Source organism: Dermochelys coriacea, chromosome 18, assembly GCF_009764565.3.
Source record: "Dermochelys coriacea isolate rDerCor1 chromosome 18, rDerCor1.pri.v4, whole genome shotgun sequence".
Lineage (NCBI taxonomy): Eukaryota > Metazoa > Chordata > Testudines > Dermochelyidae > Dermochelys > Dermochelys coriacea.
The window spans coordinates 1,098,919-1,120,062 of record NC_050085.1 but is presented as its reverse complement, the minus strand read 5'-3'; the positions used below and the strand labels follow the sequence as shown (position 1 = coordinate 1,120,062).

The window sequence follows — 21,144 nt, the reverse complement described above, 5'->3', positions numbered from 1 at the left end:
GAGCGTGGGGGAGTCAGGGCCCTACACCCTCACTTCCTGCGATTCACCGGGACTCTCCGCCAGCCAGTAACACTGAAGGTTTATTAGACGACAGGAACACAATTCCAAGCAGGGCTTGTAGGTACAACCAGGACCCCTCAGCCAGGTCCCTCTGGGGGGCAAGGAGCTTAGACCCCAGACTTGGGGTTCCCTGAGTCTTCCCAGCCAGCCCAAAACCCCTCCAGCAGGCTCTCTCCCCCTCCCCCCATCTCCTCCTCTAGCCTTTGTCCAGTTTGGAGGTAAAGGAGTTACCTGGCCCCACCCCCCTCCTGGCTCAGGCTACAGGCTCCTCCCCGGCTTGCCCATCCCCAGTGTAGACAGTCCCAGTAGAACTAGACGCCATTCCCGGGTCAATCCTCCCCGCTCCCGGCTGCATCACACAGTCCACAGCCCTAGCGCCAGGCCAGGGCAGGCATCACGTCGGGAGCTCTTCTGCCAGCTCCTCTGCCTTAAACCCAGGCGGGGAGCGGGGTCTGACTGGACAGCACGAGAGCGGGCCCAGCCCCATCAGCCTCCAGCCTGCCAACTCCGAGTGGGCAGGGCCGCAGTGGGGGCCGCTGAGAAAGCAGCTGGCCTCAGTGCGATTCCTGCCAGCCCTGTGTGTTCTTATTCCTTTTGCGTCTGGTACCTAGATCCACAATGAGGGAGGGAGACGGCTGGCAGGTGCTTTACACAAGCAAGGAAGTGCATGTGCAAGGGTATTTTTGTTTAGCGGGTTGTGGGGGGGCTCGGGGGTGTGTGTGTAGGGGTGCTGTGTGTCAGGGGGTGTGGGAGGGCTGTATGTGTGCAGGGCTGTGGGAGGCTCTGGGTGTGTGTAGGGGTGCAGGGTGTGTGTGTAGGGGTGCTGTGTGTCAGGGGGCATGGGAGGGCTGTATGTGTGCAGGGCTGTGGGGGCTCTGGGTGTGTGTAGGGATGCAGGGTGTGTGTGTAGGGGTTGCTGTGTCGGGGCGTGGGAGGGCTGTGTGTGTGTAGGGGGTTGTGGAGGGGCTCTGGGTGTGTGTGTAGGAGGTGCAGGGTTTGTGTGTAGGGGGTGCTGTGTGTCAGGGGGCATGGGAGGGCTGTGTGTGTGAAGGGCTGTGGGGGGGCTCTGGGTGTGTGTAGGGGTACAGGTTGTGTGTGTAGGGGTGCTGTGTGTCAGGGGGCGTGGGAGGGCTGTGTGTGTGCAGGGCTGTGCGGGGGCTCTTGTGTGCATATAGGGGTGCAGGGTGTGTGTGTAGGGAGCCGTGGGGGGCTCTGTGGGTGTGTGGGGCACTCCATCCCCAGGATGGGCTGCAGCAGGACCCCGGCGGGTCACTCCTGTCTTCCTAGCACTGCTTTCTCCACAGCTCACAGCCTGGACCTTCAACCATGTCAAACCAAGTTGGGCTGGAGGCCACGGAAAGAGGGTGGCTGAATCCTGGCTCAGCCGTGGGAGTCCCTTTCTCTGTAGCGTCTGGACTGGGCAGTGCAGGGCTAGGCTGCAGTGGTACTGTCTTGGGGTGTGTGAGCTGAGCCAGGCCTGTGCGTAGGGCTGCTTAGAAAAAGCAGCAAAGTGTGTAGTGGCCCCTCTGTGTGGGACTGACCGGGGGCTGGCCAGGATCCCAGACCCCCCCATCCTTCACGGTGGGACTGGCATTGCACTCAGGCCAGAACCCAACAGCAGAGAGGAGGGGGTTCGACTGTTCTGTTTTTATAATGATGGTGTAGTGTTTGCAGGCTCTGCTCACGGGGCTGTGGTGTGGCTTTGCTTTGCATTACTTTGTGGCTTAGTGCAGGTCTGGGTTGCACAGTTGTACTGTCCTGTGTTGCTGTTCTGTTGCTATGTTGTGTTGGCTTTTTGTCACTGTGCTGTGTTTCAGTGTTGCGATGCAGTGCTGTACTGGTGTTCTGTTCTGTGCTATGCTGGATGGGGTTGTGTTGTGCTGTGTGCTGGTGTTGTGGTTCTCTGTTAGATGGGGTTTTGTTGTGTTATGGCTCTGTTGGGTTGTATTGGATGGGGTTGTGTTGTGGTTCTGTCTTCTGGCTCTGGGTGGGGTTATGTTGTGGTTCTCTGATAAATGGGTTATGTTATGCTGTATTGTGGCTCTGTGCTCTGTTGTGTTGCTGGCTGGGGTTGTGTTGTGCTGTGTTATGGTGTTGTGGCTCTGTGCTGGGTGGGGTTGTGTTGCTGTGATGTTGTGCTGTAATAATTCAGACTGTCTCCTCCCCTTGGCAGGCCCAGGCCGATGGAGAATCGCTTTGTAAGTGCATTTTCCTACCCATTTGCTCCGGAGCTTTACTTGTGTCTGAGAGCCCATCTGTGTGCCCAGCAGGCAGAGAGCTCCCTGGTCAGGCAGGCGGGCAGAGAGAGCTCCCCAGGTGGGCAGGCAGAGAGCTCCCTAGGCGAATGGATAGCTGGGCAGAGAGCTCTCTGGGTGGGTGGGCAGGTGGGCAGAGCGTTCCCCGGTCGGGCAGGCAGGCAGGTAGAGAGCTCCCTGGGCAGGCAGGCAGGTGGGCAAAGAGCTCCCTGGGCGGGCAAGTGGGCAGAGCGTTCCCCGGGCAGGGCGGGCAGGCGGGCAGAGAGCTCCCTGGTCAGGCGGGCAGGTAGACAGAGAGCTCCCTGGGTGGGCAAGTGGGCAGAGCGTTCCCCGGGCAGGGCGGGCAGGCAGAGCGCTCCCCGCGCAGGCAGGCAGATGGGCAGAGCGCTCCCTGGGTGGGGTGGGCAGGTGGGCAGAGCGCTCCCCGGGCAGGCGGGCAGGCAGGTAGAGAGCTCCCCGGGCAGGCGGGTAGCTGGGCAGAGCGCTCCCTGGGCGGGCAGGCGGGCAGAGAGCTCCCTGGTCAGGCGGGCAGGTAGGCAGAGAGCTCCCTGGGCGGGCAAGTGGGCAGAGCGTTCCCCGGGCAGGGCGGGCAGGCAGAGCGCTCCCCGCGCAGGCAGGCAGATGGGCAGAGCGCTCCCTGGGTGGGGTGGGCAGGTGGGCAGAGCGCTCCCCGGGCAGGCGGGCAGGCAGGTAGAGAGCTCCCCGGGCAGGCGGGTAGCTGGGCAGAGCGCTCCCTGGGCGGGCAGGTGGGCAGAGCGCTCCCCGGGTGGGGCGGGCAAGCAGGCAGAGCGCTCCCCGCGCAGGCAGGCAGATAGGCAGAGCGCTCCCTGGGCGGGGAGGGCAGGTGGGCAGAGCGCTCCCCGGGCAGGGAGGGCAGGTGGGCAGAGCACTCCCCGGGCAGGTGGGCAGGTGGGCAGAGCGTTCCCCGGGCGGGGCGGGCAGGCGGGCAGAGAGCTCCCTGGTCAGGCGGGCAGGCAGGCAGAGAGCTCCCCGGGCGGGGAGGGCAGGTGGGCAGAGCACTCCCTGGGTGAGCCACAGGGAGCCAAACACTGAAGACCTTAGCTACTGCATCAGCAAAGCTTTCCCTGGCGGAGCAGTGAGACACTCCTGGCTGCGTGGGGAATGCAGCTGCAGGGCAGGTCGTGTCCCTCATCGGCCCAGGGAAGCCGTGTGGGGGAGGAGAAAGGCACAGTGTGACCCAGATGCATCTGAATGCTTCAGAATCAGCCTCCCTCGGCATGCCCCTCCCTCCCTCCCTCCCTGCCTGGGAACTGCAGCAGCCAGGGAACCTGCTGGCATCAGTCCCCACTGTGGGTTCTGCACTCCAGGGTCAGAGTCAAAGGCCCCCCAGGGCCTCCAGCTCTCACTGGGGGTCTGGGGGCCTGACTGCCAGGATGGTTGTGAGGGGAAATGGGCTTGGTGGGATCTCTGTGTCCACATGGTGCAAAACCACATGTGCTGGATTGCTGTTTGGGACAGGTCCGGCGCTGGACTAGTAGGGGCTGCAGGTCGGGAGTGAGAGGCATCGAAGAGCTGAGCCGAGTTGTGGGAAGCTTGCCCATTTCCTGCCTTGCTGGGCCAGCTCAAGCCCAGCCCAGGAATCATAGAATATCAGGGTTGGAAGGGACCTCAGGAGGTCATCTAGTCCAACCCCCTGCTCAAAGCAGGACCAATCCCCAATTTTTGCCCCAGATCCCTAAATGGCCCCCTCAAGGATTGAACTTGCAACCCTGGGTTTAGCAGGCCAATGCTCAAACCACTGAGCTCTCCCCCACCTCCTTTATGTGGTTAGGCCCAGATTGCAAATCCCTCATGTCTGGTCGGGCAGGCGAGCGTGGCAGCTGTTGGGACAATACTGGGCACCTCTGACTGAGCAGCTCCCCTGGGGCCATTGTCCCACCATGGATAAACCCTCCTCTTCCTCCTAGCAGGGAGCAGGGACCTGGGGTGTGTCTGGGTTTGGTTGTGGGAGCCGAGCTCGCACCGCATTGATCCTTTGGCAGAGAGTGACACAGGGCACCCCCCCACATATTCTGGGGAAACCTCTAATATGTGAGGGGCCTTGCGAGCTCATTCTGATGCCCCCCACTCCTGCCAGGCCTGGCAGCCTCATTCCCAGCAGTGCCTGCCGGGTGCCATGCAGATAGGTGTGGGTACGAGGGACACAAACCAACCCCTGCCACAGCTCTGCTTCCTTCCAGGGTTTGAAGGGGCATGGCTCAGTGGCCTCAGAACAGCTAGGTTGTAGCCTTTCCACTGTCACTGTGGGCCCCTTCAGTGCCTCTGTTTCCCCACCTGTAGTATGGGGTGCTGAGGGCAGAGAGCTGCCCCATGAAGCTAGTTGATGTTTCCAAAGGGCGTTGAAGCTGAGCTGGTGCCTTGCGGGCCGTGATACCCACTAGTGCCAGGCTGGAGAAGCTGATTGAACCCAGGGCTGGATCCCCAGATGCCAATGTCAGTCCCACACCTCCAGATTGATCCTGCTCCCAGACAGACGCTGGCCAGTGATTTACTGTGTGGCTGCCTCCTGCTTGGATCTGGGCAAACCTGGTGCCACAGATTGCTGCAGCGACATCCAGCCCCGAGGGAGCATTCCCCACACTTACCCTACAGAAGGGAGGTGCCTGGGTCTGTCACTGACAGCCCTGGGGGAGGCTTTCTTAGATCACAGAGCCCAGCTGGTGTGCTGAGCCCTGGGGAGAGGTGCCAGGTGTGCCATGGCTCTGGGCCCTGGGGGTGGGGTGCCCAGCTGTGCCATAGCTCTGGGCCCTGGGGGAGGGCTGCCCAATGTGCCGGGGGTCTGGGCCCTGGGGGCGAGGTGCCCAGCGTGCCGTGCATCTGGACCCTGGGGGAGGAATGCCCATTGTGCTGGGGGTCTGGGCCCTGGGGGAGGGGTTCCCAGTGTGCCGTGGGTCTGGGCCCTGGGGGAGGGGCGCCCAGTGCTTAGCCCCCCAGCCTGCACTTTCACCATCATTCACACAGTTAGGGACACACCCAGCTGCAGTCACACGCAGGCTCTCTAGCCGCCAGCCTCCCAGCTTGAGACCCCAGAGCAGTATGTCCTGCCCAGGTCAAATCTGGCCGTATGTGGGTTATAATATCCAGTCTGCCTCTCCCTCACTGTGAAGAGGACCATGCGCACTTGCGAAAACCAAGCTGAGATTTTCCCCAGACACCTTAGTCAAACACACACTGGTTTGATTAAAACATGAAATAAGTTTATTAAATAAAAAAGATAGATTTTAAGTGATTATAAGTGAGAGCAATGCAGATCAAAGCTGATTACCTAGTAAATAAACAAAACCACAAACTGAGCTTAACACACTAGACAGGTAGAATTAGCAAATTCTCACCCTGAATGATAAACTAGCTGGCAGATTCTTAAGGCACAAACGGCCTTGGCTTTGCAGCTTGGTTTTCCCAGGTTTTCATACACAGGCTAGAAATCCCTTAGCCTGAGACCATCACTTCCCCCAGTTCAGCCTTTGTTCCTCAGGTGTTTCCAGGTGAGGTGTTGTAGGGACAGAGAGGTCCCCCCAGGATGTCATTGTCCCCCTTTTATATTTTCTTCCCACTTCCTGGAAAGCTTCTTTGCTGTGACTGCAAGGGATGTGGAGGGGTGCCTGGTGTGCTCTGGTTCTAGGCCCTGCAAGGGCGGGGGGGGGGGGGGAAGTGCCATGACTCTGAGCCCTCGGGGCAGGATGCCCAGCATGCCGTGGGTCTGGGCCCTGGGGGAGGGGTGCCCAGCGTGCCATGCGTCTGGGCCCTAGGGGAGGGGTGCCCAGTGTGCTGGAGGTCTGGGCTCTGGGGGAGGGGCGCCCAGTGTGCCGTGCGTCTGGACCCTCGGGGCGGGGCATCCAGCATGACGTGGGTCTGGGCCCTGGGGGAAGGGTGCCCAGCATGCCGTGCGTCTGGACCCTGGGGGCGGGATGCCCAGCGTACCATGTGTCTGGGCCCTGGGGGAGGGGTGCCCAGTGTGCCGGGGGTCTGGGCCCTGGGGGAGGGGCACCCAGAGTGCCATAGGTCTGGGCCCTGTGGGTGGGATGCCCAGCATGCCATGGGTCTGGGCCCTGGGGGCGGAGTGCCCAGCATGCCGTGCGTCTGGGGGAGGGGTGCCCAGTGTGCCAGAGGTCTGGGCCCTGGGGGAGGGGCACCCAGCATGCCATGGATCTGGGCCCTGGGGGAGGGTGGCAGGGCAGTGGGTGCCCAGGAGTCCCTGCTGATGCTGCACACTGGTGGCCCTGTCGAGGATCTTGGTGACTCTCCTGGCCGGGCCCAATCCTGTGAGTCACTCCCCAGCCTTGGCGCGGGCCCATGGAACCAGCCACAGGTGCTTGGTCTGCTCAGACTCAGCCCTTCGGGCAGGGCCCGGCTCGCTGTGTCTGTGCGGTGTCATGCAGGGACACTGATCACAGCTGGGCTTTCCAGACATGGCTGTAACAGGCGTGAAAATGTGTGTGGTGTCAATCCAGAGTGACTCCCTGACCCCAGTGTGGGCTTGGCTGGCACACATGGGCTCGGAACCCAGCCCATGCTGTGAGACAGACCCTAGTGCAGAGGTGGGCAAACTACGGCCCGCGGGCCACATCTGGCCCGTGGGACCCTCCTGCCCAGCCCCTGAGCCCCTGGCCTGGAAGGCTCGCCACTGGCCCCTCCCCACTGTCCCCCTTCCCCACAGCCTCAGCTCCCTGCGCTGCTGGTGTGATGCTTCAGTTGGGGGGGCTGTGAGTTTCTGGGGCAGTGCAGCTGCAGAGCCCGGCCTGACCTGGTCTCTGTTCTGTGCGGTGAGGGGGCAGGAGAAGGGCGGGTTGGCTAGAGGGCAGGGGAGTTCGAGGGGGTGGGGTGGGTGGATAGGGGTCAGAGCAGTCAGAGGGCAGGGAACAGGGGGGTTGAATGAGGGCAGGAGTCCCGGGGGTGGTCAGGGAGCGGGGGGAGGATGGGGCAGAGGTCCCAGGGGGGCAGTCAGGAAGGAGAGGAGGTGTTTGATGGGGTGATGGGGGCAGTTAGGGGCGGGGGAGTCCAGGAGCAGTCAGGGGACAGGGAGAAGAGGTGGTTGGATGGGACAGGGATCCTGGGGGGGGACATGTCAGGGAGGTGAGAAGCAGGGGGGGTCGGATAGGGGGTGGGGGCTGGGCCACACCTAGCTGTTTGGGGACTCAGTCCAGAGCCTCCCCTAACCGGACCTCCATACAATTTCTGAAAACTGATGCACCCTCAGGCCAAAAAGTTTGCCTGCCCCTGTCCTAGTGGGAGGAAGGGGTGACAGAATGTGGCCCCTGCGTTCAGGGAGCAGGATTGCAAGGCTCACTGGTGCAGGGTCTACATGGCAATTAGAAGGATTTCACTGGATGCAGAGCATGGTAGCACTGCCCCTGTCATTGCTGGTGAGCCTGTCCAGTGATGCCAGCATTGATATTTGCAGGAGGAAGGCAAACACAGCTGGCCAGCCCCTCAGTGGGTCTGAGCAGCAAGGGCTCCCTGCACTGGGATCTGTGGCTCCTGCATGCTGAGAACCAGGCCATGTGGATTCTTTGCTGTGGGTCAGCGAAAATGCACCCCAGAGCTTGGCGCTGCTCTGTTGGGTGCCTCCAGTGAGAGCACCGGTGCCCAGACCAGATGCTCCATGCTGGAGCAGACAATGATGCATGCTGCGATCTGTGGCTCGATGTGCTGCCTGAGAGCTGGGGAGCTGTAATCTGCTTCCCCTCAGGCCATCCAGCAGGCAGGTTTCTCAGGCTGGGGGCTGAGCTGTCACCCTCGTTTTCAGCTGGGCAGAGTTCCCAGTTCAATTCCTCAAAGTTGAAGGGGCCATCTGCTGCAGCTCTACACCTGTGCTGGTGTGAGCCCCTTGTCGCTAGTACCAGCTGCCTGGATAATAATCCAATCTCCTTCGCAGCGAGGCAACTGCTGTTGCTCCTCCTGAGAGTGGCAATTCACTAGCTGTTTCTGCGTGGCCCTGGCCAGGTGTGATGGATGGGGGAATGCAGGTTGCAGTCCACTAGCCAGACGCAAGGTACCAGGTGCAGGAATTGGAGCATCTGTTGCAGTCCATGGAGCAGCTGCACTGTCCACTGGCTGCTTCGGTAGCGTGTTTGTAACTTGTCCAGTCGAGCTTGCTGCTGCTGCACTTTCCTGGGGATCTTCATTAAATGCAAGTGACCTGAAGCCAGCTCCTGACGGACCCCTGCAGCGCCGTGTCTCTCCTGGACGCATTACCAGGCTGCATCTCCCCTCTGATGTGGCGGCTGAGCGACACCTGGTGGTTCCCCAGCCCTACCCTTTCCTCGACTCCTTTGGGATCCCCACTGCTTGCCTCTCTTCTCCTGGCCCCTCCGGCCCTAGCCCAGCTGGAGAGGTCACAGCCATGGGGCCAGCTGTAATATTCGGGTTTCTTCTCTTTCAGGAAGAACCATGGGCCAAGCCAGTGTGTCTCACACACCGTAGAGCTGCCCTGGGTGGGTTCTGCTCCCCCCCACCCCAAGGTAAGAGTCCTCTCCATATCCCCCCACATCACGGCACCTTCCCAAGTCCCCTGGGACACCCAGGTGCGGGTCCCTGCAGCAGTGACCAAGCTGGGGGCCGTGGCTGCAGACAGGCAGGAGGCCTGGAGTCAGGACTCTGAGGTTGCACTCCCAGCCCTGCATCTGACTCGTGTGAGCTTGGGCAAGTCTCTGCCCACTCTGTGCCTCAGTTTCTATTCGTTGGAGGGTCTCGACACTGAGCTGCTGCCTGGGGGCTTTGATTAGTGGATGTGTGTACCTTATGAGGTGCCGTGGGTAGGTCTCTGCAGCCTGGACAGTCTGAGGTGGGTAGCTGCCAGCTCCCCTCTGCACTGGCACAACAGAGCCAAGCTCCCTCTAGCTGGGGTCGCTCTACTCCAGGGCTTGTGCCAGCTCCTGCAGGTGGTGCTGGGGCTGGACACAAGCTGGGCAGGAAGAAAAGGTTGTGTGTTTGCAGGCTTGCATTCCAGTGTCCTGCTGGGGATTTTGTCCCAAGGATACTTTCCCCACTCTGGGTAGGTGTCACGGAGATTGGGGGAGTCAGGACCCTGCGCCCCAACTTCCTGTGATTCACCGTGACTCTCAGCCACCCAGTAGAACAGAAAGTTTTTTAGAGATGACCGGAACATAGTCCAGACCAGAGGTTAGGCATAAACAGGACCCCTTAGTCAGGTCCTTCTGGGGGGGGCTTTCTCCTCTTCCCCAGCCCACTCCAAAAATGAAACCCCCTCCAGCCGACTCCCCCAGCCTCTTCCCAGCTCCTCCTCCAGCCTTTGTCCAGTTTCCCGGGCAGAAGGTGTCACCTGGACCCAACCCCCGTCCTGGCTCAGGTTACAGGCTCAGGTATCGTCCCAGCCAGTGAAGCCACCCCCTGCTATCTCATCACCGATCAGACAGTCCCAGTAAACTCCCCTGCCACATTCCTAGGTCAATCCGCCCCACTCAGTCCCTGCTGCGTCACAATAGGTGAATGCCCCCAAAACACAGTGGGCCAGATTCAGGTCTGGGGTAACCCTGCCAGGGTCAGCAGAGCGACAGGAGAGGGATCTGGCCCAACTTCTTCCTTCTGAAGAGTGCGCTGGTGGGATGCGGGAACTGGCGTTTGGCTGTAATTGTTCATGGGTGCTCTGCAGCTTTGTTATTATAGGGTCATTGGAGAACGTTAGAGCTATACCTGCCAGTTTGTTATTGTAGGGTTGCCCACAATGCATCCTGCCTTGTTATTTTAGGGTCTCTTGTGAATGATGGGCTAGGCGTTCCACTTTGTTACTGTAGGGTCTTTTGTGGACGCTGGGGCTGTGCACGCTGGTTTGTGATTGTGAAGACTGGGGGTGCACCTTCACATGTGCTGCTGTGTCCTGGCGCCACTCTGCTGTGCCAGTACATGGGGTGGCTCGGGGATGCCAAATTAATTCAGGAGTAGTTGGTTTCCCATGGGGCTGAACCTGACTCCAGAAACGCTGCCCAGCCTGGAGCCCCAGAGTGCCTCGTACTCGTGTCAGACCCACACACCACTGGCCAGTGGGGCTCCATGTGTAGTTGAGTCCAGGTCCCTGAGCTGATCTTGAATCCAGCATTGCCTAAGGCTCCCTCCCCTCTCTCCCCACAGCACCCCCACACCACTCCCTAGCTCCCTTTCTTCAGGCTCCTCCTTCCCTCTTCATGCCCAGTGTCATGGAGTGTGGGGGAGTCCGGGGCCTGCACCCCTCTTCCTGGGATTCACTGTGACTCTCAGCTAGCCAGTAAAATGGAAGGTTTATTGGACAATAGGAACACAGTCTAAAACAGAAAAGGAGTACTTGTGGCACCTTAGAGACTAACAAATTTATTAGAGCATAAGCTTTCGTGAGCTACAGCTCACTTCATCGGATGCATTAGTGAGCTGTAGCTCACGAAAGCTTATGCTCTAATAAATTTGTTAGTCTCTAAGGTGCCACAAGTCCTCCTTTTCTTTTTGCGAATACAGACTAACACGGCTGCTACTCTGAAACCAGTCTAAAACAGAGCTTGTTGGTACAACCAGCACCCCTCAGTCAAGTCCTTCTGGGGGAGCAGAGAGCTTAAGACCCCAGCCCTGGGGTTCCCTGCGTTCCACCACCCAGCACCAAACTGAAACTAAACCCCCCCCAGCAGGCTCCCTCCTGCAGCCTTTGTCCACATTCCCAGGCCAGAGGTGCTACCTCCCCCTCCCCTTCCCCCTCTCCCTCCTGGCTCAGGTTACAGGCTCTCAGGTCTCCCATCCGCAGTGAAACTCCCCTGCCACATTCCCGGTCAACACTCCTACCTCCCTGCTGTGTCCCATCTCTCCCCCCTTCGAGACTGAACTGAGTGGGATCACTCTGACCAGTGACCTGGGGAAGTTCAGGGCCCCCTCTCTGGGACAACGCATCCGCTATCATGTTTGCACTTCCCTTCACATGGACTACGTCCATTCATAATCCTGCAGGAGCAGGCTCCACCTCAGGAGTTTGGCGTTGGCTCCTTTCATCTGGTGCAGCCAGGTCAGGGGAGAGTGGTCGGTGTACACGGTGAAGTGTCGCCCGAAGAGATATGGCTCTAGTTTCTTGAGGGCCCACACCATAGCCAGTCACTCCTTCTCGATGGCCGCGTAGTTGCTCACGGGGTAGCAACTTCTTGCTCAGGTACACGATGGGGTGTCTCTCCCCTTTTTCATCCTCCTGCATTAATACTGCCCCCAGTCCCGTGTCTGAGGCATCGGTGAACGCCATAAAGGGCTTGTCAAAGTCTGGGTTTGCCAGAACTGGGCCACTGACCAGAGCCTCCTTCAGCGCCCGGAAAGCCTCCTGGCACTGCTTGGTTCAGACCACCTTGTCTGGCTTTCCCTTCTTGCATAGCTCGGTGATGGGGGTGGCTATGGCGCTAAAGCGGGGCACAAACCTTCGGTAGTATCCTGCCAACCCAGTAAAGGCTTGGACTTATTTAAAACCTTGCCATGGGCACCTTGAATAGGGTCCCACCCACCCCTGTCAGGGTCAGGTAGGTGTTGGGCACCACCCAATCTGGGACCACCACCTCGGGCAGGGCCAGCGTCACCTCCGCACCCGTATCCCAGTATCCATTGACCTTCCTCCCATACCCCTCCAGGGGAACAAGGCCCTCTCTCCGGAGGGACAGTCCCGCGCCCGCCCTGTAAACCGAGAACCCTGAGTCCAGAGCCTCCAGCCCTCTGGCAGAGCTGGTCAGGGGTATTCTTCCCTCCTGAGCAGGTGGTAAGCTGGCAGCCCCTCTTGCCTGGGCCATCTGCCCCTCGTCCAGCTGGGTCCGTACCCAGTTAACCTTGGGTAGGTTGGGTCTGCTCAGTTTGTCCCTGAGCCTGGGGCACTGGGTCCGTACATGGCCTCTCTGGCCACAGTGATAGCAGCTCAGGTCACGTTGGTCCTCTCTAGCGGGTCGGAGGGTCCTGACGCCAGGCGTTCCCCTTGGGAGGGAGTTCTCCATATTTCCCCGCTGGGAGGTCCCATGGTGACTCTCTCTCTGTATCGTGGGGGGGGGGGGCCTGTTCTTTTGGGACTCCTCCCTGCTACCCCCTGACTGACTGTTCACAAACTTGTCAGCCAGCTGCTCTGCGTGCTCTGGGTTCTCTAGCTTTTTGTCCACCAACCATAGCCTCAGGTCGGAGGGGCACTGTTCATACACATGCTCCAGTACAATTAGGTCAAGCAGGTCCTCTTTAGCTTGCGCCCCAGCTGTCCACTTGCGGGCATATCCCTGCATTCGGTTGACCAGTTGTAGGTATGTGACCTCAGGCGTTTTATGCTGACTCCGGAACCTTTTCCGGTACATCTTGGGGGTCAGCTCAAACTCACGGAGCAGGGCCTTTTGAACAGTTTGTAGTCCCCTGCCTCCACCCCTGTCATTCGGCTGTACACCTCCACGGCTTTGGGGTCCAGTAAGGGGGTGAGAAACTGGAGCCTGTCTGTAGGGTCAAGCCTGTGCATTTTGCAGGCATTCTCAAAGGCCGTCAGGAAGCTATCTATGTCCTCCCCCTCCTTACACTGGGCCAGGAAGCACTTATCAAAGCTCCTTGCAGTCTTGGGTCCCCCCTCACTCACCGCAGCCTGGGCCCAACTGCTCCTCAGCCTGGCCAGTTCCAGTTCATGCTGCCTCTGCTTCTCCTTCTCCTCCTGCTCATGCTGGCATTGCCTCTCCTTCTCTTCCCGCTCATGCTAATGCTGCTTTTCATGATCCTCCAGCTCCCTCATTTTCATCTCCCTCTCCCATTCCAGCCACCTCCGCTCCAGGGATGGGGAGCTCCGCCGGGAGGATCCCCTGCTGGCTGCCGGGGTCAGGATGCCCTCGGTATTCGCTGGGCTTCCCCCAACCCCTCCCCCAGGCATAGGTAGGAAGGGTCTCGAGATGTCCTCGGCAGCAGTCTGACCCCTCCCAGCCCAGTCAGGCCCCAGGGGCCACACTGCATCCACCGGGCGGCTTCCCTCAGGGACAGGGATCGGGTCATCCAAGCGATCCCTCTCCTCCAACTGGGCAATCAGCTGTTCCTTGGTGGACCTCCCAATGCGCAGCCCCCTCCGCCTCCACAGCTCCACCAGGTCACTCTTAAGGCATTTAGCAAACATCTCCCTGCTGGCCACTCGCAGGCCTGGGCACCTTTCCATGGTTTCCAGGAAGAACCCCTAGGATGCCAGTCCTTCTTGAGGTCACCACCTCTTTGCCAGGGTCGAGCTGCAGACTCCTCCACCCACCACTCCTCCACTCGCTGCAATCCCCCGGGGGACCCTGTTACTGCAAAAGTCCTTCTCTCTGGTCACACACTCCCAGGGGTTACCCGCCCCTGGAAACCGTCTCTCTCTGAATCTTTAGCACACCTGGTCCCCGTCAATCCCCCTTCGTTTTACTGTTCCCCAGTAACTTACTGCAGGAAGCGCCATTCACGGGGTTCAGTAGATCCCACCTCTGCCACCAGTTGTCATGGAGTGCGGGGGAGTCCAGGGCCTGCACCCCTCTTCCTGGGATTCACTGTGACTCTCAGCCAGCCAGTAAAAAGCAAGGTTTATTGGACAATAGGAACACAGTCTAAAACAGAGCTTGTGGGTACAACCAGCACCCCTCAGTCATGTCCTTCTGGGGGAGCAGGGAGCTTAGACCCCAGCCCTGGGGTTCCCTGCATTCCACCACCCAGCACCAAACTGAAACTAAACTGCTCCTAGCAGGCTCTCTCCTGCAGCCTTTGTCCACATTCCCAGGCCAGAGGTGTTACCTTCCCCCTCCCCCTCCTGCCTCAGGTGACAGGCTCTCAGGTCTCCCATCCCCAGTGAAACTCCCATGCCACATTCCCAGGTCAACATTCCCCCCTCCCTGCTGCATCACACCCAGGCCCTCCCCGATCTGCCCCAGCTGATTCCCCCCCCCCCCCGCAGTATTTGAAAGGGAAATGAGCGCAGGGCAGAGGTGGGAGCCTGCATCTCTGCCTGGTGCTGGGGCCTGCCTAGAGGGCAGAGGGTTCTGGCCCCTGCCAGCCAGCCCTGGACCTGCCCTGTCCCTGCTTCACTAGCCTGGCTCATAGAGTGGGTGCCAGGGCAGGGGGCGAGGATGAGCATCAGAGATGGCACACACCCATCACCAAGCCCAGCTCCTGACAGGGCAGGGTCCCTCCCTTTGGTGCCATGTCCTCAGAGACCCAGGGTGACTGCGGGAGAGCTGTGGACAAGGGCACTGGTCCCTCCTTGTTGACTGAAATGATGCATCAGAGGACATGACCCAGAAGCCCATTGCCCGTTTCTCTGCCACATCATGTTCTAAGCCCCACTCTGCTTTGCTGTCCTCTTACACCCCAAGGTGTTGCCCACTGTGGGCAGGGTCAGTGCCCTGGGAGCCTGCATCTGCCACACCCAGGGTTCTGATCTCTCTGGCTCCTTTTGGGTTAATCGTGGAATGAGGTTTAGGGAGACCTTGTAGCCGGAGTTCTGAGGAAATCCACAGCTGCTTCTGAGGGGTCCAGGCCCAGCCAGTCCTCAGCCTGGATACCCTCGTAAGCCCTGCAGCCACTCGGGTTGGTTTTCTTTGCCTGGCAGGTTTTCATCTGAATACCCTCAGGATGCTAATTGCTCCTGGGTCTGTTTCTCCCCTGGGGCCAGACTCAAAGGGTCTTGAAGCAAATAGAAAGACTCCCATTGACTGTTTAGTGATCGTTTTTTTTCTCCTAGTTTTTCTTTGACTGAGGACTATAGTTACTCTTATGCAATGAGAATTGTCGGGATTGCTTTCAGAAGATCAGTGTCAGGTTTGCTTCCCTCTTAACCACCTGGGCCCACTTCAGCTCTCGGTGATGCTTCAGATCTTGTTGGCAGAGGTTCACAAGGTCTGTCCTCTCTCTCCCCCTGCACTCCTAGTATGGGTTGTCTGGACTTGCTGATTTGAGGCTGTAGGTTAATGTAACATAAGAGTATGTTTTCCAGAATTCTGTGTAAGCTCAAAAGCTTGTCTCCCTCACCAATAGAAGACAGTCCATTAAAAGATATTTCCTCACCCATAAGAACGGCCATAGTGGGTCAGACCAATGGTCGGTCCATCTAGCCCAGTATCCTGTCTGCCGGCAGTGGCTGGTGCCAGATGCCTCAGAGGGAATGAACAGAACAGAACAATTTCAAGTGACCCATCCCCTGTTGTCCAACCCCAGCTTATAGCAGTCAGAGGTTTAGGGAAGCTCAGAGCATGGGGCTGCATCTCTGACTATCCTGGCTAATAGCCATTCATGGACCTATCCTCCAGGAACTTATCTAGCTCTTTTTGGAACCCAGCCATACTTTTGATTTTCACAACATCGCCTGGCAACGGGTTGCACAGGTTGACTGTGCACTGTGTGAGAAGTACTTCCTTATGTTTATTTTAAACCTGGAGCCTATTGATTTTATTGGGTGAGCCCTGGTTCTTGTGTGATGTGAAGGGGTAAACAACACTTCCCTATACACTTTCTCCACCCCAGTCATGATTTTATAGACCTCTATTGTATCCCCCCTCAGTTGTCTCTTTTCTAAGGTGAACAGTCCCAGTCTCTTTAATCTCTCCCCATATGGAAGCTGCTTGATACCCTTAATCATTTTTGTTACCCTTCTCTGAACAGATTTCAGTTCTAATATATCTTCTTCTTTTTTTGAGATGGGGTGACCAGAACCACACACACTATTCAAGATATGGGTGTACCATGGATATATATAATGGTATTATGATATTTTCTATTTTATTATTTATCCCTTTCCTAATGGTTCCTAATATTCTGTTCACTTTTTTAACTGCCGCTGCACATTGAGAGGATGTTTTCATTAGAAACATAGCTAGGTTTGTGATGAGCGGGAGAACCATATGGTGACTTGCCTGCCTGGTGCGAAGGTTGCGGATTTCTCGAGGCATCTAGATAACTTATGTGTAGTGCTGGGGAGGAGCCGGTGGTCGTGGTTCATGTAGGTACCAGTGACGTAGGGAAGGGTAGGAGAGACGTCCTGGAGGTCAAATTTTGGCTGCTAGGAAAGAGACTGAAATCCAGGACCTCTATGGTGGCATTCTCTGAAATGCTTCCAGGTCCATGCGCAGGGCCAGGTAGGCAGGCAGAACTTCAGAGTCTCAATGCGTGGATTAGACGATGGTGCAGAGAGGAGGGGTTTAGATTTATTAGGAACTGGGGAAACTTTTGGGATACGGGGAGCCTATACAGGAAGGATCCAGACTGCTGGCACTTAACATTAAAAAGGTTTTTAAACTAAGAGATGGGGGAAAGCCGATCGCTGCAGAGGAGCACGTGGATTGGACAGAGACTTCTCTGAGAGGAGTGTCTATTGAGAGAGATTCTCTAGGTTTTAGTCAGGAGGAGGGGATGGAAGAGGATAAAGTATGGGCCAGATCAGACGAGAAACAATCACATAAAGAATCTGACACATCAGAGAAGGGCAGACAAATAAACAGTGATAAGATTTTAAAGTGCTTGTACACATATGCTAGAAGTCTAAATAATAAGATGGGTGAACTAGAGTGCCTTGTGTTAAAGGAGGATATTGATATAATAGGCATCACAGAAACCTGGTGGAGTGAGGACAATCAATGGGACACAATCATTCCGGGGTACAAAATATATCAGAAGGACAGAACTGGTCGTGCAGGGGTGGGGAGTGGCACTATATGTGAAAGAAAATGTAGAATAATGAAATAAAAATCTTAAATGAATCCACATGTTTCATAGAATCTCTATGAATAGTAATTCCAGGCTCTAATAAGAATATAACAGTAGGGATCTAGTATCGACCACCTGACCAGGACAGTGATAGTGACGATGAAATGCTAAGGGAGATTAGAGAGGCTATCAAAATAAAAAACTCAATAATAGTGAGGGATTTCAATTATCCCCATATTGACTGGGTACATGTCACCTCAGGAAAGGGGAACTATGCAAAAATGAGGAGGTTAGTTAAACAGAAATTAAAAGGTACAGTGACTAGAGTGAAATCCCTGCAAGCTGCATGGACACTTTTCAAAGACACCGTAATAGAGGCTCAACTTAAATGTATACCCAAAATTTAAAAGCACAGTAAAAGAACTAAAAAAGACCCACCATGGCTTAACAACCATGTAAAAGAAGCAGTGAGAGATAAAAAGGCATCTTCTAAAAAGTGGAAGTCAAATCCTAGGGAGGTAAATAGAAAGGAGCACAAACACTGCCAAATTAAATGTAATAAGAAAAGCCAAAAAGGAGTTTGAAGAACAGCAAGCCAAAAACTCAAAAGGTAATAACAAAATGATTTTTAAGTACATCAGAAGCAGGAAGCCTGCTAAACAACCAGTGGGGCCCTTGGATGATCAAGATACAAAAGGAGCACTTAAAGATGATAAAGTCATCACAGAGAAACTGAATGAATTCTTTGCTTCAGTCTTCATACCTGAGGATGTTAGGGAGATTCCCAAACCTGAGCCATCTTTTGTAGGTGACAGATCTGAGGAATTGTCACAGATCAAAGTGTCACTAGAGGAGGTTTTGGAATTAATTGAGAAACTTAATGGTAACAAGTCACCAGGACCAGATGGCATCACCCAAGAGTTCTGAAAGAACTCAAATGTGAAATTGCAGAACTATTAACTATGGTTTGTAACCTGTTCTTTAAATCAGCTACTGTACCCAATGACAGGAGGATAGCTAATGTAATGCCAATATTTAAGAAGGGCTCTAGAGGTGATCCTGGCAATTACAGACCAGTAAGTCTAATGTCAGTACCAGGCAAATCAGTTGAAACAACAGTAAAGAATAGAATTGTCAGACACATAGAAGAACATAAATTGTTGCGCAAAAGTCAACATGGTTTCTGTAAAAGGAGATTGTGTCTTACTGATCTATTAGAGTTATTTGAGGGAGTCAACAAGCATGTGGACAAGGGGGATCCAGTGGATATAGTGTCCTTAGATTTCCAGAAAGCCTTTGACAAGGTCCCTCACCAAAGGCTCTTACATAAATTAAGTTGTCATGGGATAAGAGGAAGATCCTTTCATGGATTGAGAACTGGTTAAAAGACAGGGAACAAAGGGTAGGAATAAATGGTACATTTTCAGAATGGAGAGGGATAACTGCTGGTGTTCCCCAAGGGTCAGTCGTAGAATGAATCCTATTCAACTTACTCATAAATGATCTGGAGAAAGGGGTAAACAGTGAGGTGGCAAAGTTTGCAGATGATACTAAACTGCTCAAGATAGTTAAGACCAAAGCAGACTGTGAAGAACTTCAAAATGATCTCACAAAACTAAGTGATTGGGCAACAAAATGGCAAATGAAATTTAATGTGGATAAACGTAAAGTAATGCACATTGGAAAAAATAACCCCAACTATACATACAATATGATGGGAGCTAATTTAACTACAACAAATCAGGAGAAAGATCTTGGAGTCATCGTGGATAGTTCTCTGAAGACGTCCAGGCAGTGTGCAGCTGCAGTCAAAAAAGCAAACAGGATGTTAGGAATCATTAAAAAAGGGATAGAGAATAAGACGGAGAATATCTTATTGCCCTTATATAAATCCATGGTATGCCCACATCTTGAATACTGCATACAGATATAGTCCCCTCATCTCAAAAAAGATATACTGGCATTAGAAAAGGTTCAGAAAAGGACAACTAAAATGATTAAGGGTTTGGAATGGGTCCTATATGAGGAGAGATAAAAGAGGCTAGGACTTTTCGGCTTGGAAAAGAGGAGACTAAGTGGGGATATGATAGAGGTATATAAAATCATGAGTGATGTGAAGAAAGTGAATAAGAAAAAGTTATTTACTTGTTCCCATAATATAAGAACTAGGGACCATCAAATGAAATGAATGGGTAGCAGGTTTAAAACAAATAAAAGGAAGTTCTTCTTCACTCAATGCACAGTCAACCTGTGGAACTCCTTGCCTGAGGAGGTTGTGAAGGCTAGGACTATAACAGGGTTTAAAAGAGAACTGGATAAATTAATGGAGGTTAAGTCCATTACTGGCTATTAGCCAGGATGGGTAAGGAATGGTGTCCCTAGCCTCTGTTTGTCAGAGGATGGAGATGGATGCCAGGAGAGAGATCACTAGATCATTACCTGTTAGGTTCACTCCCTCTGGGGCACCTGGCATTGGCCACTGTCAGTAGACAGGATACTGGGCTGGATGGAATAATAGAATATCAGGTTGGAAGGGACCTCAGGAGGTCATGTAGTCCAACTCCCTGCTCAAAGCAGGACCAATCCCCAATTTTTACTCCAGATCACAAGGATTGAACTTACAACCCTGGATTTAGCAGGCCAATGCTCAAACCACTGAGCTATCCCTTCCCCTTTTAGTCTAACCCAGTATGGCCATTCTTATGTTCTTAACTATCCACAATGACTCCAAGATTTCTTTCTTGAGTGGTAACAGCTAATTTAGACCCCATCATTTTATATGTATAGTTGGAATGATTTTTTTCATTGTGCATTACTGTGCATTTATTAACTTTGAATTTTATTTGACATTTTGTTGCCCATTCACAACGTTTTATGAGATCCCTGTGTAACTCTTCACAGTCTGCTTTGGACTTAACTATCTTGAGTAATTTTGTATTGTCTGCAAATTTTGCACCTCACTGTTTACCCATTTTTAGATCATTCATGAATATGTTCAACAGCACAAGTCCCAGTACAGACCTCTGGGGGACAGCACTATTTATCTCTCTCCATTCTGAAAACTGACTTCATTCCTACCCTTTGTTTCCTATCATTTAACCAGTTACTGATCCATGAGAGGGCCTTCCCTCTTATCCTATGACTGCTTTACTGCTAGTTTACTTAGAGCCTTGGTGAGGGACCTTGTCAAAGGCTTTCTGAAAGTTCAGGTACACTGCATCCACCGGATCACCCTTGTGCACATACTTGTTGACCCCTTCAAAGAATTCTAGTGGATTGGTGAGGCATGATTTCCCTTTACAAAAGCCATGTTGACTCTTCCCCAACAAATCGTGTTCATATATGGGTCTGATAATTCTCTTCTTTATTATAGTTTCAGCCAATTTGTGTGGTACTGAAGTTAGTTTACTGGCCTGTAATTGCCAGGGTCAGCTCTAGAACCTTTTTTAAAAATAGGCATCACATTGGCTATTCTCTAGTCATTTGGTAGAGAGTGATTCCTGCCCTTAGGATAGAAGAATCCCAGGCACCGCTACAGACTAGGGACCGAATGGCTAGGCAGCAGTTCTGCAGAAAAGGACCTAGGGGTTACAGTGGATGAGAAGCTGAATATGAGTCAACAGTGTGCCCTTGTTTCCAAGAAGGCTAACGGCATTTTGGGCTGTATAAGTAGGAGCATTGCCAGCAGATCGAAGGATGTGATCATTCCCCTCTATTCGACATTGGTGAGGCCTCATCTGGAGTCCTGTGTCCAGTTTTGGGACCCACACTACAAGAAGGATGTGGAAAAATTGGAAAACGTCCAGCGGAGGGCAACAAAAATGATTAGGGGGCAGGAGCACATGACTTATGAGGAGAGGCTGAGGGAACTGGGATTGTTTAGTCTACGGAAAAGAAGAATGAGGAGGGATTTGATAGCTGTTTTCAACTACCTGAAAGGGGGTTCCAAAGAGGATGGATTTAAACTGTGGTAGCAGATGACAGAATGAGGAATAATGGTCTCAAGTTGCAGTGGGGGAGGTTTAGGTTGGATATTAGGAAAAGCTTTTTCACTAGGAGGGTGCTGAAGCACTGGAATGTGTTTCCTAGGGAGGTGGTGGAATCTTCTTCCTTAGAAGTTTTTAAGGTCAGGCTTGACAAAGTCCTGGCTGGGATGATTTAGTTGGGGATTGGTCCTGCTTTGAGCAGG

General features: G+C 54.6%; 1 protein-coding gene across 1 annotated transcript in view; it reads left to right on the top strand.

Moving 5' to 3' along the window:
• Positions 1–21,144, top strand: part of LOC122457099 (RAP1 GTPase activating protein) — a 123,230-nt gene that overhangs the window by 63,977 nt on the left and 38,109 nt on the right. Inside the window, exons 4-5 of the mRNA XM_043500194.1 lie at positions 2,234–2,258; positions 8,719–8,797. Coding sequence (XP_043356129.1) covers positions 2,234–2,258; positions 8,719–8,797 — 104 coding nt within the window. The remainder of the gene's footprint in view (positions 1–2,233; positions 2,259–8,718; positions 8,798–21,144) is intronic.